Source organism: Parus major, chromosome 23, assembly GCF_001522545.3.
Source record: "Parus major isolate Abel chromosome 23, Parus_major1.1, whole genome shotgun sequence".
In the NCBI taxonomy this organism is placed as follows: Eukaryota; Metazoa; Chordata; class Aves; order Passeriformes; family Paridae; genus Parus; species Parus major.
The window spans coordinates 2,417,498-2,430,863 of record NC_031791.1 but is presented as its reverse complement, the minus strand read 5'-3'; the positions used below and the strand labels follow the sequence as shown (position 1 = coordinate 2,430,863).

General features: G+C 52.2%; 1 protein-coding gene across 1 annotated transcript in view; it reads left to right on the top strand.

Moving 5' to 3' along the window:
* CSMD2 (CUB and Sushi multiple domains 2) overlaps nucleotides 1–13,366 on the top strand; it is a 258,061-nt gene that overhangs the window by 208,526 nt on the left and 36,169 nt on the right. Inside the window, exons 41-50 of the mRNA XM_033519645.1 lie at nucleotides 526–735; nucleotides 2,349–2,537; nucleotides 3,989–4,166; nucleotides 4,756–4,901; nucleotides 6,290–6,370; nucleotides 7,109–7,222; nucleotides 7,721–7,909; nucleotides 8,595–8,741; nucleotides 9,329–9,602; nucleotides 9,798–9,811. Of these exons, the coding sequence (XP_033375536.1) occupies nucleotides 526–735; nucleotides 2,349–2,537; nucleotides 3,989–4,166; nucleotides 4,756–4,901; nucleotides 6,290–6,370; nucleotides 7,109–7,222; nucleotides 7,721–7,909; nucleotides 8,595–8,741; nucleotides 9,329–9,602; nucleotides 9,798–9,811 (1,542 nt within the window). The remainder of the gene's footprint in view (nucleotides 1–525; nucleotides 736–2,348; nucleotides 2,538–3,988; nucleotides 4,167–4,755; nucleotides 4,902–6,289; nucleotides 6,371–7,108; nucleotides 7,223–7,720; nucleotides 7,910–8,594; nucleotides 8,742–9,328; nucleotides 9,603–9,797; nucleotides 9,812–13,366) is intronic.

Sequence of the window (13,366 nt, the reverse complement as noted above, 5' to 3'; positions counted from 1 at the left end):
CCAAAGCTCCTCTGTGTCAGTTTGAAGGCACTCTGTGTCCCCAGGGCAGTTAAAGTCCTGCTGGGTGCCCTGGCTGTCTTGGGCTCTGTGGGTGGGCAGGGCTGGAGCCGGGGCTGGAGCCGGGGCTGGAGCTGGGGCTGGGGTTGGAGCTGGGGGTTGGAGCTGGGGGTTGGGGCTGGAGCTGGGGGCTGGAGCGTCTTGGGCTCTGTGGGTGGGCAGGGCTGGAGCCGGGGCTGGAGCTGGGGCTGGGGTTGGAGCTGGGGGTTGGAGCTGGGGGTTGAGCCGGGGCTGGAGCTGGGGCTGGAGCCGGTGCCGGGGTTGGTGCTGGGGTTGGAGCCAGGGCTGGGGCTGGGGTTGGAGCCGGGGTTGGAGCTGGGGCTGATGTTGGAGCTGGGATTGGAGCTGGGATTGGAGCTGGGGTTGATGCCAGGATTGGTGCTGATGTTGGTGCTGGGATTGGAGCTAGTGCTGGTGCAAAAGCTGAGCTGCAGTTTTAGAGCCAAACTCCTCCTTCCCTCTCTCCAGGTGCCCACATCCAGTTCCTGAACTTCTCCACAGAGCCCAACCACGACTTTGTGGAGATCCGGAACGGGCCCTACGACACCAGCAGCGTCATCGGGCGCTTCAGCGGCGCCGAGCTGCCCGGCTCCCTCCTGTCCACCTCCCACGAAACCACCGTCTACTTCCACAGTGACCACTCCCAGAACAAGCCAGGCTTCAAGCTGGAATACCAAGGTGAGGAGGGACAATCCTGTCCTCAGGAGTGGTGGGAGGGAGTCATGGTTCCCGAGTTAATTCGTGAGGGCTTAATCCAAATGAGTGGAAAGGTGTTACAGGAAGGCCGTGCTTAATCCTGATAACTGATCTGTTCCCCACAGTGGCGAGGAGAAATGTTCCCAGAGTGCCCTGTGACTGTGAAATGACAGCCAGGTTCACTTTGAACCTTGTGGGCAAGGGGAAGAGCTCTCAGAGTTTGCTTTGGAATGTTGGAGCTGCTTTTCCCTCTTGGCTGAAGCCCAGGCACGTCCTGAGCTCAGCCTGGTGCAGTGTTGGGTAAATAATGAAGCAGCCAAATAATAGAACAGGGCTGGCTTGGAGACCTGGGCTGAAAGGAGAGAAAGAAGTTGTTAAAGTTTCAGTCCTCAGTTTTGGGAGCGATGGGGGATGGAGGTGTTTTCCCTGGCTGGACTCCTCAGGCATCTCCCCTGTATTGAATGTGAATTTTTGGTCCCCCAGCTCTGCCTTCCCATCTTTGGAAGCCTTTCTGTCTTCCCTGCCCTCCTGTGCTGAGCAAGTGGGAATTCAAAGTGTGAAAGGAGACAAAGAAGTTGTTAAAATAAAGAGGTGCCCTCAGTTCTGGGGGTGATGGAGGTGCTATTTCCTCAGCTGGACTCCTTGGGCAGCTCTCCTTGTTTGAACATGAATTTTTGGCTGACTGACCCCCAGTTTTGCCCCCATAGTTGTCCCTGAAAACCTTTTGTTCTTCCTTGCCCTCCTGCCCTCGGCATGTGGGGACTCAAAGGGGCAGAGGATGCCAAGGGCAGCTCGTGGATTTCACCCTGAACACAATCAGGAAACAACTGGGAGCTGAGTGCTCTGGGAAGGAGATCCAGGGAGTGGGAAGGGGAGGGAACGTGTCCCTCCAGTCGTGTGACACAGCCAAGGAAATGCCTCTGCTGGGAATAATTGAAAGCATTAATTTGGTCTTGCCTGTCTTGTTCGTGTCTCGGGTGATTCATGGGCTGCTGCACCCAGGGACAGGCGAGGTTCTCTGGGAAATCTCCTGGAAATTGCCATGGAAATGAGCTCCAGCCAGGCTGACCACTCATTTAGGAACATGGTCACCGATTGACTCCCATCCCTCATCAGGGCTGGACATGTCAGGTTGGAAAACAAGGCAGATTTCCCAGCTGGAAGTGGAGTGTGGGGTGACTCTGGATTCCAAGGCAGCGGGATGAGGATGGGCCTCCTGGGTCCCCTCAGCCTCCTGGCAGGTTCATCAAGCTTTATTTCCTCCAATTAAGTTGCTGTATGAGGAGGAAGGAGCCAAACACGTGTGGGTGAACAGAATCCCAGGATCACTGAGGTCGGAAAAGCCCTCCAAGGTCACAGAGCCCAATGTGTGGCCAATCCCCACCTTCTCACAGAGTGCCACACCCAGCCCTTCCCTGCCAGGACTGGGGACTCCAAACTTCCCTGGGCAGCCCCTTCCAACCCTTTCCATGGAGAAATCCCCCCTGCTGTCCAACCTGCCCCTCCCCTGGCACAGCTCAAGGCCATTGCCCCTTATCCTGTCCCTTTTTTCCTGGGAAGTGAAATACAGAACATTCTTCCTCGTGTTTCCCCAGCCTACGAGCTGCAGGAATGCCCTGACCCGGAGCCCTTTGCCAACGGAGTGGTGAGAGGAGCTGGCTACAACGTTGGCCAGTCCATCTCCTTCGAGTGCCTGCCTGGCTTCCAGCTGATCGGGCACCCCGTGCTCACCTGCCAGCACGGCACCAACAGGAACTGGGACCACCCCCTGCCCAGGTGTGAAGGTACGGCCTGGGCTCACCTGGGCACGGCACTTGCCTTGGAACGGGGCTGAAGTGGCTCTGGGAGCAAAGGTGTGGTTGGGAATGTGCACTTGGAGTGAAGCCTCAGGTGAAATGTCGTCTCCATGAGGTGTTTTTGGTGAATATAAACCAAAGGACAGCTTCTGAAGGGGGTTTGAGTCTTAGGGTGAGGAGAATCTCTGTCTCTTACCTCCCTGCTGGAGCTGTTATTTCTCTGTGACACACTCCAGGGTCCTTGGAGTGATAATTCCTTGCTGCTTTATTCCCTCAAAAACATCCAGCTTCCATTGATCTTGCTCTGATAAATAAAAATAGTCACTGGTAAAAGAGCCTTGCAGCTCTGAATGCTCTGAGTGTGTCCCTGTCTCCTTCATGGGCATCTCCAAAATGATCCTCAGGAATCTTCCAGGGTTGTTGTTTTTTCTGGAAACCGTGCTCAGAGGACTCTGCAGGCTGAAGATTTCCATTCCAAGCCTCCAAAGTCATCCAAATTCTCTTTTCCAACCCCCTCATGGCTGTTTCACCCCTCGGGCTGGTGGCTGGAGTTCTGTGGGATTTACTTACAGAAGGGTTTCCGATGAACCTTTAAGTTCAGACCTGCTTATTGAAGATTTCCCAGCCTATTTCCCAGGAGCACTGACCTTCCAGCTTTCCAGGGGGTTTTTCCAGGGATCAGCAGCCTGGCCTGAGGCACTTGGCCTCTCAGGATTTTTGGGGTTTGGTTTCTGGTTTGGTTATTTGAACACACTGGGGAGCAGAGCCAGGCTGGGGAGCTTGGCTCCATGCTCACACTTGGATCAGCAGGGAGGGATGGGAGGGATTGATGGAGCTGCTGCTGCACAGGAAGGGTGGTTTTGGGTTCTAACCCTGAATTAATGAGATGGAGACCACACAATTGTCGAGGTTGGAAAAGATCTTTAGGATTGTGGAGTCCAGCCATCAACCAGCACCACTAAACCACGTTCTCAAGTGCCTCATCCACACATTTTTAGGGCATTTCCAGGGACTGTGGCTCCACACTGCCCTGGGCAGCCCCTTCCCATGCAAGGATGGGGTTGGTGCAGCTCCTGGGCTTTAGGACAGGGTGATCCCATCCCAGGCTGTTTTCTGTGGGTGAAGGCAGCAGGAGGAGCTCAGGGACTCTCTGTGAGAGTGAGAGAAGAGTTTCTGTGCACATCTGGCTGGCACAGCTGGATAAAATCCACATTTGGACAGTCACCTGAAGAGTTCCATGGTTTTATTGTCATGGAATTGAGCTGAAAATATGGGATGTGCTTGTAGCAGAGAGGAATTACCTGAGGCAAGTTAGGCCAAGGTCTGAATCTATCCAGAATTGTTGCCTTTGTATCAAAAAAAGGAATAAAAATGGGCTATAAAGCTGTTTAAGGGGGTATTTCCTCACCAGGGTTGTGTTTCTCTCTGCTCCCCTGCAGTGCCTTGTGGGGGCAATGTCACTGCCCAGAATGGGACAGTTTACTCTCCTGGCTTCCCCAACCAGTACCCAAATTCCCAGGATTGCACCTGGCTCCTGACAGTGCCAGTGGGATACGGGATCCACCTGAACTTCACCGTGCTGCAGACAGAGCCCTACAACGACTTCATCACCGTCTGGTGGGTACAGAGGGTCAGGAATCACTCCAAGAACTCATTTTGGGAAATACTCCTGGGTTTTAAATAGCAGCAAGTGGGACTGGGACCCCCTTGGGATCCCCTTTGCAGGCTGGGAGCTTCCTGGTGTTTTGGAGAAGGGAAAAGAAATTACAGTTTTTTGAGCTTTCTTTTAATATTAATAAATAAAAATATTATTTATGCATAATAATGGAGATTATCAACTTCAGGCAGCCAGAGGAGCTCTGATTAAAGAGTTTGTGACCAAATTTTGAGCTTGTAGCACTCAATGTCTGACCTTCAGAACATCCCCATGTGTGCTGAGCAAACAGGGAGTGAAATTCCTTTGAGAAACGGGTCCTAATTCCTCAATTTCTGAGGTTAAAAGTGAAATTTGTGTTTCTAATTGTCAACTGGGTGAGCACTGGGAGCCAGGAGAGGTTCTAGGGGTCAAACTGGAGTAGTGAAATGTGGCAGTGGGAAAGGGAGGATAAGGAAGGGAGAAGTCCCTGGGCATGCAGGGCAGGAGGAGGACGGGTTCCTACGGTCAAATCCTTGGAAAAACCATTTTTCCTTCTGGTGCTGCCATCAGGGATGGGCCTCAGCAAACAGCCCCCCAGCTGGGTGTGTTCACAGGCAGCTCTGCCAAGAAATCCGCCCAGAGCTCCTCCAACCAGGTCCTGCTGAAATTCCACAGCGACGCCGCCAACGGAGGCATCTTCGCCATCTACTTCTATGGTGTGTACTGCTGCATTCCTGGCATGGGGAAAGTGCTGGGAATACTGGGGAGCAGCTCTGGGAAAATGCAAAAAATACCCTTTTGCCCCAAGTTTTCCATAGAGGTTTTCAGCCCGGTTTTTTTCAATGAAGTTTTTCAGGGAAGATTTTCCCGGGAAGTTTTTCAAACCGGTTTTATTTCCAGGAAGTTTTCCAGCCCAGTTTTTCCCATGAAGTTTTCCAGCCCAGTTTTTTCCATGAAGTTTTCCGGCCCAGTTTTATCCAGGAAGTTTTCCGGCCCAGTTTTTTCCAGGAAGTTTTTCAGGGCAGATTTTCCATGAAGTTTTCCAGCTCAGTTTTTGCCACAAAATTTTTCAAACTAGTTTGTTGGGGTTTTTTTTAGCACAGAGTTTTTCAGTGTAGTTTTTTCCAGGAAGTTTTTCAGTGTAGTTTTTTCCAGGAAGTTTTCCAGCCCATGTTTTTTCCAGAAAGTTTTCCAGCCCACTTTTTTCCAGGAAGTTTTCCAGCCCATGTTTTTCCAGGAAGTTTTCCTGCCCATTTTTTTCCAGGAAGTTTTTCAGCCCAGTTTTTTCTAGGAAGTTTTCCAGCCCATTTTTTTCCAGCAAGTTTTCCAGCCCCTTTTTTTCCAGCAAGTTTTCCAGCCCATGTTTTTTCCAGGAAGTTTTTCAGCCCATGTTTTTGCCACAAAATTTTTCAAATGGGTTTGTTGATTTTTTAATTTTCCCACAGAGTTTTTCAGTGCTGTTTCTTTGCAGGAAGTTTCCCAGCCCAGTTTTTTTCACAAAGTTTTGCAAATTTTGCCCTTTTTCACCCTCCCTGAGCTCTGACTTGGGCCTTGCTCAGGTCAGTCAGAGAACTCCAAGGAATTGCAGCTGGGAACGTTCTCACCCCTGGAATTCTTTGTGGAAGAAATCACTAATTCCAAGTTTAAAAAAAAAATAAAAATCAGTGAGTGAGTTTTAAGATCCCTGTCCAAGGAGTGGAATTCTGTGGATAATTATTTTCATTTATGAGGTGCTGGAGCAGCCTGAGACTCTCCCTGCTGGGTGGGTGACTGAATTCCACTGAGGGCACCAAGATCCTTTTTCAGCACCCCAAAAAGTGCTGGCAACATTCCCAAAGGAAAAACACTGTCCAGGAATGCCCAAAATCTTTCTTTGGGGGTGGAAGAAACGCTGGGATGTGAATTCCTGCCTTCATCTCTGTAGGGGGAAAGGCCTGGTTGGATTTTGCCAGTTCAGTTTCCTTGTGGAGGGGGAGGATTTTCCTTGTGGAGGGGGAGGATTTTCCTTGTGGAGGGGGAGGATTTTCCTTGTGCAGAGGGAAACATTTCCCTGATTCCATCATGGCTGTCTTCAGGATGTGCTGCTCTTCCCTTGCTTTTCCAGCTTTCCAGCTTTTCCGCTGCCAGCCTCCCACCGTCGTTCCCAACGCCGAGATCATCACAGAGAATGAGGAGTTCAACATCGGTAAAACTTTCCCTCGTCCTCCTCATCCTCATTCCCACCTCTCCAGCTCCTGGGAATGCTGTTGTCCCCCCAAATCTGGGTTTCCAGGAGGGTTTTCCATGACAGCTCAATATCAAACGCAGCATCCAAGTGTTCCCAGCCTTTTCCTCTCTGGAAAAATGGGAGAGACTTGAGCCTGTTTGGGATTTCTCAGGAATCTTTGGGAGTAATGATATTTCTCAGGTGTTGCACACAAAGCTTTGGGGCCTTTACTCTGCTTTTGGGGATATTCCAAATTTTTTCTGGGTTTTTTTTTTTTTTTGCCATCCACATTTTTAAGTGGCTGCAACCAGGATTTTTCTTGAAGCAGCTTCTCACATTGGCTGCTCTCTTTGAGAGGAGCCTGCACCTGGAATAATTCCCAAATCTGCTTTGGTAACAGGAGTTTGTCCCAGAGTGACTCTAGCATGGCTTTCCTGGCCCTTTATTTCTGATTTCCTGCTTTTATCCCTGCATTTCCCCCTTTTATCCCTGCATTTCCCCCTTTTATCCCTGCATTTCCTGCTTTTATCCCTGCATTTCCTGCTTTTATCCCTGCACTTCCCCCTTTTATCCCTGCACTTCCCCCTTTTATCCCTGCACTTCCCCCTTTTATCCCTGCACTTCCCCCTTTTATCCCTCTCTTCCACCTTTTATCCCTGCATTTCCCCTATTTTTGTGCATTTCCCCCTCCCATGCCTGTTTTCCATCCCTTCCCAGGTGACATCGTGAGGTACCGGTGCCTTCCCGGCTTCACCCTGATCGGGAATGAAATCCTCACCTGCAAACTGGGCACCCACCTGCAGTTCGAGGGGCCCCCACCCACCTGTGAAGGTAAAGCTTCCATAAATCCCAGATTTCCCTGCTCAGGGAAGGAGCTGGGGAGGTTTTCCAGTGTGTTTCTCATCCTTGGGGTTAATTTTTGGATCTCCAAAGGAGTGTGGGATTTTGGGAGGAGGGAGTGAGACCCTCCCTGAGCAGGAATTGGAGTTCTCATGAATTCCATGGGATGAGCTGCAGTTCCAGCCTTTGTCCTAACAAAGTTTCCAGGGATTCCTGAAGGGGTTTTTGTGCCTCGGGAGAGTTCTGGTTGTGGTGCTGCTGCTTTTGGGAGAGGTGGGAACTGAGGCCAAGGCAGTGGGAATGGTTTGTTGGCTTTGCTGTGTTTTGCTCCTTTCTTTAAGTGTGATAATTGTTGGGATTTGTGGGATTTGGGGGTTCTCCGAGCCCCAGGGATCAAGGAGTGCAGGGGTCGTGCTCAGGCTCATCAGGACAAACCTTCTGCTTCCATCCTTCCTCTGACAAACCAGGAATATTCATTTCTATCCCCAGTGCACTGCCCCATGAACCAGCTGATGACAGATTCCACCGGGGTGATCCTAAGCCAGAGCTTCCTGGGAAGTTACCCCCACTTCCAGACCTGCTCCTGGGTGGTGAAGGTGGAGCCGGGGTACAACATCTCCCTCACCATTGAGTACTTCCTCAGTGAGAAGCAGTTTGATGAGTTCGAAATCTTCGATGGTAAGAGATTCACCCATCTGACCTCTGGGGTTCTTCCATCCCAAACCTTCCTGGGATTCCATAATCCCATGGCAGTCAAGAGGGAACATTCCAGGGCCAGCTGCCCACCTGGAACCTCCTGCTGGCATTCCAGAAAGCTCCTCACTGATTCCTTGCATAAGGAAATGGCTGTAATCTGATCTTTTGGATGGATCTGAAGGATTTTTGCATAAGGAAATGGCTGTAATCTGATCTTTTGGATGGATCTGAAGGATTTTTCCAAGGAGCAGGAGTTGGGGAACTCCTGGGATGAGTGGTAGTAGAGATTGCTGCAGGGGATGAGTTGGGAAAGTGGGAATTCTCATCCCTGAAGGCCACAGGGAGCAGATTCTCCAGGCCCATTTCTTGGGAATGTGGAGGGGATTCTCAGGGTGACCAGTGCAGACCACAGGGGTGGGGTCACCATAGGGACCTGAGCTCCTGCCTGGAGCAAATCCTGGTTTTCCTGTGGTCAGCTTTGCTCCTGGATCCCCAGGAGCAGAAGTGAGCCCTGGAACTCATGTCCACAGGGAGCTGGGAGCCACCTTTCCTCAGGGACAGCTCCCTGTGCCTGTTCCTCCTGCAGGGACACCGAACCCCCGCCGTGGCTCTGTGGCTCCTGTGACTTTTCCCTTTTCCCTTTTCCCTGTCCCCTCGTTCCTCCCAGGTCCCTCTGGGCAGAGCCCCCTGCTGCTGTCGCTGAGTGGGAATTACTCGGCCCCTCTGACCGTCACCAGCAGCGGGAACAGCGTCTTCCTGCGCTGGTCCTCCGACCACGCCTACAACAGGAAAGGCTTCAAAATCCGCTACTCCGGTGAGTCTGTGCCAGGAGCAGCTCCACACACAGCCAGGAGAATCCATGGAATTCCTGCAGAAATCCAGCTGTGAGGGCAGGAGCTGCCAAGGCTGGGGAGGCACAAAGCCGGGCGTGTTCCGAGCTGGGGAGGTTGGGAAAGGCAGGGTCCATCCAGGAGAAACCTTGGAGCTTTGGCTCGTGTCTCATCACTCTGTAACAATCAGGACCAGGATTGTGGGATCAGGAGAAATTCCAGGGGGAAACCTTGGAGCTTTGGCTCATTTCCCAACCACGCTTCAGAATCAGGAGCCTGATGTGGAGAGTCATTGATGCCAAGGGCTGGATATTGGGAAAGGTTGCTGGATGAGGGGGTGGTCAGGCACTGGAAAAGTCTGTGCAGACTTCTCGCAGCAAATGAATTAAGGAATATTTAATTACTAGAAACAACTCCTTATTCCTGGAGCTGGGTGAGGCTCAGACCAGAGCCTGTGTTTATCCATTGCAAATCCCCCATTTTTTTGGGAAGCTCAGTGGGAGTGGGACAGGAATGACCCTGATGCTGCTCATCCTGTGATTGATCTGCTTTTTGCTGCCCTCCTTTCCAGCTCCCTACTGCAGCCTCCCGCAGCCTCCAGCGCACGGGATGATCCTGAGCAGCTCCGGGCTGCGCCCCGGCAGCTCCGTGCGCTTCGCGTGCGACGCCGGATACCGCCTGGTGGGACACAGCACCACCACCTGCACCCAGCACCCCCAGGGACACTTCCACTGGAGGGAAGCCATCCCCCTGTGCCAAGGTGAGAGCAGCGATGGGTTGGGATGGAGTTCCAGGAGTCCCCGGAAAAGGTGGTGGAAAAAAACCAAAGCAATATTGGAATTCTGGTAATTGCGTGTTGAGAACAGGCTCAGAGCACTGAGGGGTGATCCTCGTGTGCAAGACCTTGGGAATAGGGGAGCAAAGAGGGAAGGGAATAACTGGGAGCAGGAAAAGAGGGAAGGGCTCGGGATGGGGGAGGAAAAACTCATCTGTGTGAAGATGCCACTATTGGAATTCCTGTAATTCCATGTTGAGAACAGGCTTGGAGCCGCAGGTGGGCACTGAGGAGTGTTCCTCGTGTCCAAGGCTTTGGGAATAGATGGGTGAAGAGGCAAGGGAGAAACTGGGAGTGGGCAAAGAGGGAAGGACTTGAGATGGGGAAGGAAAAATATCCTCAGCTGTGTGAAAGCTCTTGATGTGGAAGTGTGTGGTCACTCGGTGGAGATACAGCCAAGCCTCACTCGGGAGAAGCTTGGAAGAATCCAAAAGGCTTGGAAGAATCTGGAAAGGTTGCCAGGAGCACGAGAGCTGCTCTGCTTCCTGACTGAAATTCCCTTCCCAGTTTGTCTGGAAGTGCCTTCTTAGCTGTGTGTATGTCAGCAGGGGAAGGAATTCTTGGGGATTCAGGTGGTTCCCGTTGGCTTCATCCAAGACTGAGGCATGGAGTTGTTCCTTCCATGTTTCCCAGGTTCTCTGTGCCACATCCTGCCTGGCACAGAGCAAATTCCAGGCGTGGGAAGGAGGTGGGATGGGGCTCTGTGCCCGGGGGGTTCTGCTGCTGCAGGACCCCTCCCGATGCTCCCTCCCCACTCCCGCCTCTCCCTCCACCTGCCAGTCATCCCAGCTCCTTTGTAGAGCTAAAATTCCCATCTTTATTCTGAAGGAGCCTGCTGCTGGCTTTGAACACTCATCCCTGTTCCAGGGGCACTGAGGCTGGGGATTGATACTGCACTGACTTCCCTGGAGAGCAGCCAGGGAGCAGAGGTGGCTCAGGAACGGTCTCTGCATTGTTGGCCTGGCCAAGCCATCAGGAAAAGTGGGACTGTTCCATGTGGGAGGTGCCAGGGAGCCTTGTAAGGCTCCTGAATCACTTTGGTTCTTTAGGAATTGGCTCTCTGAAGGAGAGCCTAATGCTGTGAGTGCTCTGGAGTTGGTTTAAAATGAGTGGGAAGCGATAAAGCAAGGCCCTGCTGCTCCATCCCATTCCAGAGGGAATCTGGACACCAGGTCAGGGAGAGATTTAGCTCCCAGAAAGCATGGACAGGACAAAACCAAGAGCTGGGATGAGCAGATGAACAGCACAGCCAGGGCTGTCATGGCAACTGTGCCTCCTGAATCCTTAGTCCAGCCTGAGGGATTCCTCTGCTTTGCTCCACCTTTTTTAAGGAAAACTGTGTCATCAGGAATGGGTCTGGATCCTGCTAAGGCCTCACTGCCCTGGAGAGGTAGAATCCCACCTGAGCTTCATGCTCAGCTTCCAAGGGCTGTGGTGGTGTGAGAGGAGAGGATTTTAAACCTGGAGGTGGGGAAGAGATGGAGGGAAAGGCTGGAATGGCTGGAGTGACACCACAGCCACATTTCAGAGCAGGGATAGGACCCTGACCACCAGAGAGGGGCTTGGAGTCACTCCTAGGCCTGGGAATGTTGGGGAGCTCCTGTGGTGGTGCTCAGCATCCCAGGGCTGTGTTTTGGGAAGGGGATTTTCCATGGGAAATGAGAGGCACCAAACCCATCCTGCATGCTCCGGTTCTGCTGAAGGTGTGACGTGGCAGGAGCCCCATGGGCACAGTCCAGAGTGCAGAGCAGGAATTTGGGGGCAATCCATTGCATTCCAGGTGGATCCCTGATTCATTTTCCCTTTTGGAGGAGGCAGAATGTCTCCACTGACCACACAGGTCAGGATCTTGCTGCTGGATGTCCCTCTGGAAGAGCCTGACTCCCACAGCTGGGAGAACTTGCTGCTCATGTCACATCCTGAGGTGGAAAGAGTCACTTTTCCCCTCAGTTTCCTCACATTCCTGTCAGGAATCCTGAGACTGGCCCGTGGCTCTCCAGTGCCTTGTGCTGGGTGCAGGATTCAGGGTTTTCAGGATAATTCCTGGCAGAGCAGCTCCACCCCCAGGCCTGGACTGGCTCCTCTCCTGCTCCCTTCAGCCACATCAAATCCAGCAATTTCTGTCCCCACACCTCTCAAAGCCAACTGGCATCTTTTGCTTTGGGCTGTGTCATTCCCACCCTTTTGGGTGACAGAGATTTGGGAATTCTTTGCATGGAGCTGCAGGAATTGTTCCCCTCATCAGCCATGTCAGGAAGGAGGGCCTAGGGTGCTGATAAACATAAATTCCCAAATGACATTTCCCAAATCTCCTTTCTGCCAGCTCAGAATCCTCTCCCACTTCCTCGTCCCGTTGGAATAATCTTCCCTGTGTGCTCTGTCCTCACTGACATTTCTGGAATATTCTGCAGGGAACAGTGCTGCCTTGGCACAGAGGGCACACACTCCATGTGCTGCTGTGCCTTTGCTGTCTCTGTTTTTAAGGAGCTTTGTCTTTGCAATCCCAGCTGCAGATTTGCTTTTCCCAGCCTCTGCCTTCCTCTTTTTCCCTTGGTTTTTCCAAGCCAAATGCTGGTTTGATTCCCTCTGGAATAACCTCCCTCATCCCAGATTCCAGTGGGTTGCAGTTCCCACAGGCTGAGCCTCAGAAATTGGTTTGTTGCCACCCCAAAAATCAAATGTCACTACTTCTGTAAAGAAAAACTTCATCCTGGTTTTAAACTGGCAGAGAGCAGGCTTGGATTAAAGACTGGGAAGAAGTTCCTCCCTGTGGGGGTGGAGAGGGCTGGGATGGGTTTTGCAGAGAAGCTGTGGCTGCCCCATCCCTGGAAGTGCCCAGGGCATGGTTGGACAGGGCTTGGAGCAGCCTGGGATAGGGGAAGGTGTCACAAGGCAGGGGGTGGGATGGGATTTAAACTCCTTTCCATGGAGTGCAGGCAAGAGGCAGCTCAGCCCCACCAGCTTGGAACTCCTGTCCCTCCCTGTGCCTCAGTTTCCTGGGGATAAACAAAAGGGACAGTTTTTTTTTGAAGGATTAAGGGAATGAAAAGCAGAAATGAGCAGGCCTTGGTGGGGATGGGAAGGGCTCAGCTTCCCCCCCACCCTCCATGGCTGGATGCAGGAAAAAGGAATAGCAGAGATAGCAGGGAAAAAAGGTTGGATTTTCCACGTGCCCTCTTTTCCCTGGGAGGGCCATTGGTATTCAGCATGACAGCCTGTCTAGACACCAGGCCTTGGAGAGGGATTGGCCATCCCTGGGCTTGCTGCAGTGGCACTCCTGTCACCATCGGTGCCACCAGGGCTGGGCCTGATCCTGATCCTGATCCTGCCTCTGGGGCTGCTCACACCCCTCACAATTCCAGCACTGCCAGCTGCCCTGGGACCCTGCTCTGGATGTGGCAGGAGGGTGTTACTGCTGAAGATGGACAGATCACACAGACACAGGTCGAGGTGTGGTGAAAAGAAGAGAAAGCTTATTTTTCCTCCCAGGATTTATAGGTTTCTAACCCCAGGGATGGGATGGTCAGGATAACACTTTCCCCCCTGCACTGGCCATGAGAGATGCCCATCACAAGACGTGGAACAGAAAGAATGTACACATATCTATGTTTACAGTCCCTGTCCTGGGAAAGTCTTTAGAAAACCATGGCAGCAAGCTCAGAAGCTGAGTTTTCAGGGTGACAGGAGGGAGATAAAAGCTGGGCCTTGAACAGGGAAAGACCCAGGGTTGTGCTGCTGCTGCACAGCCTCACTAGAGAGAGGCTCTCTGGCCCT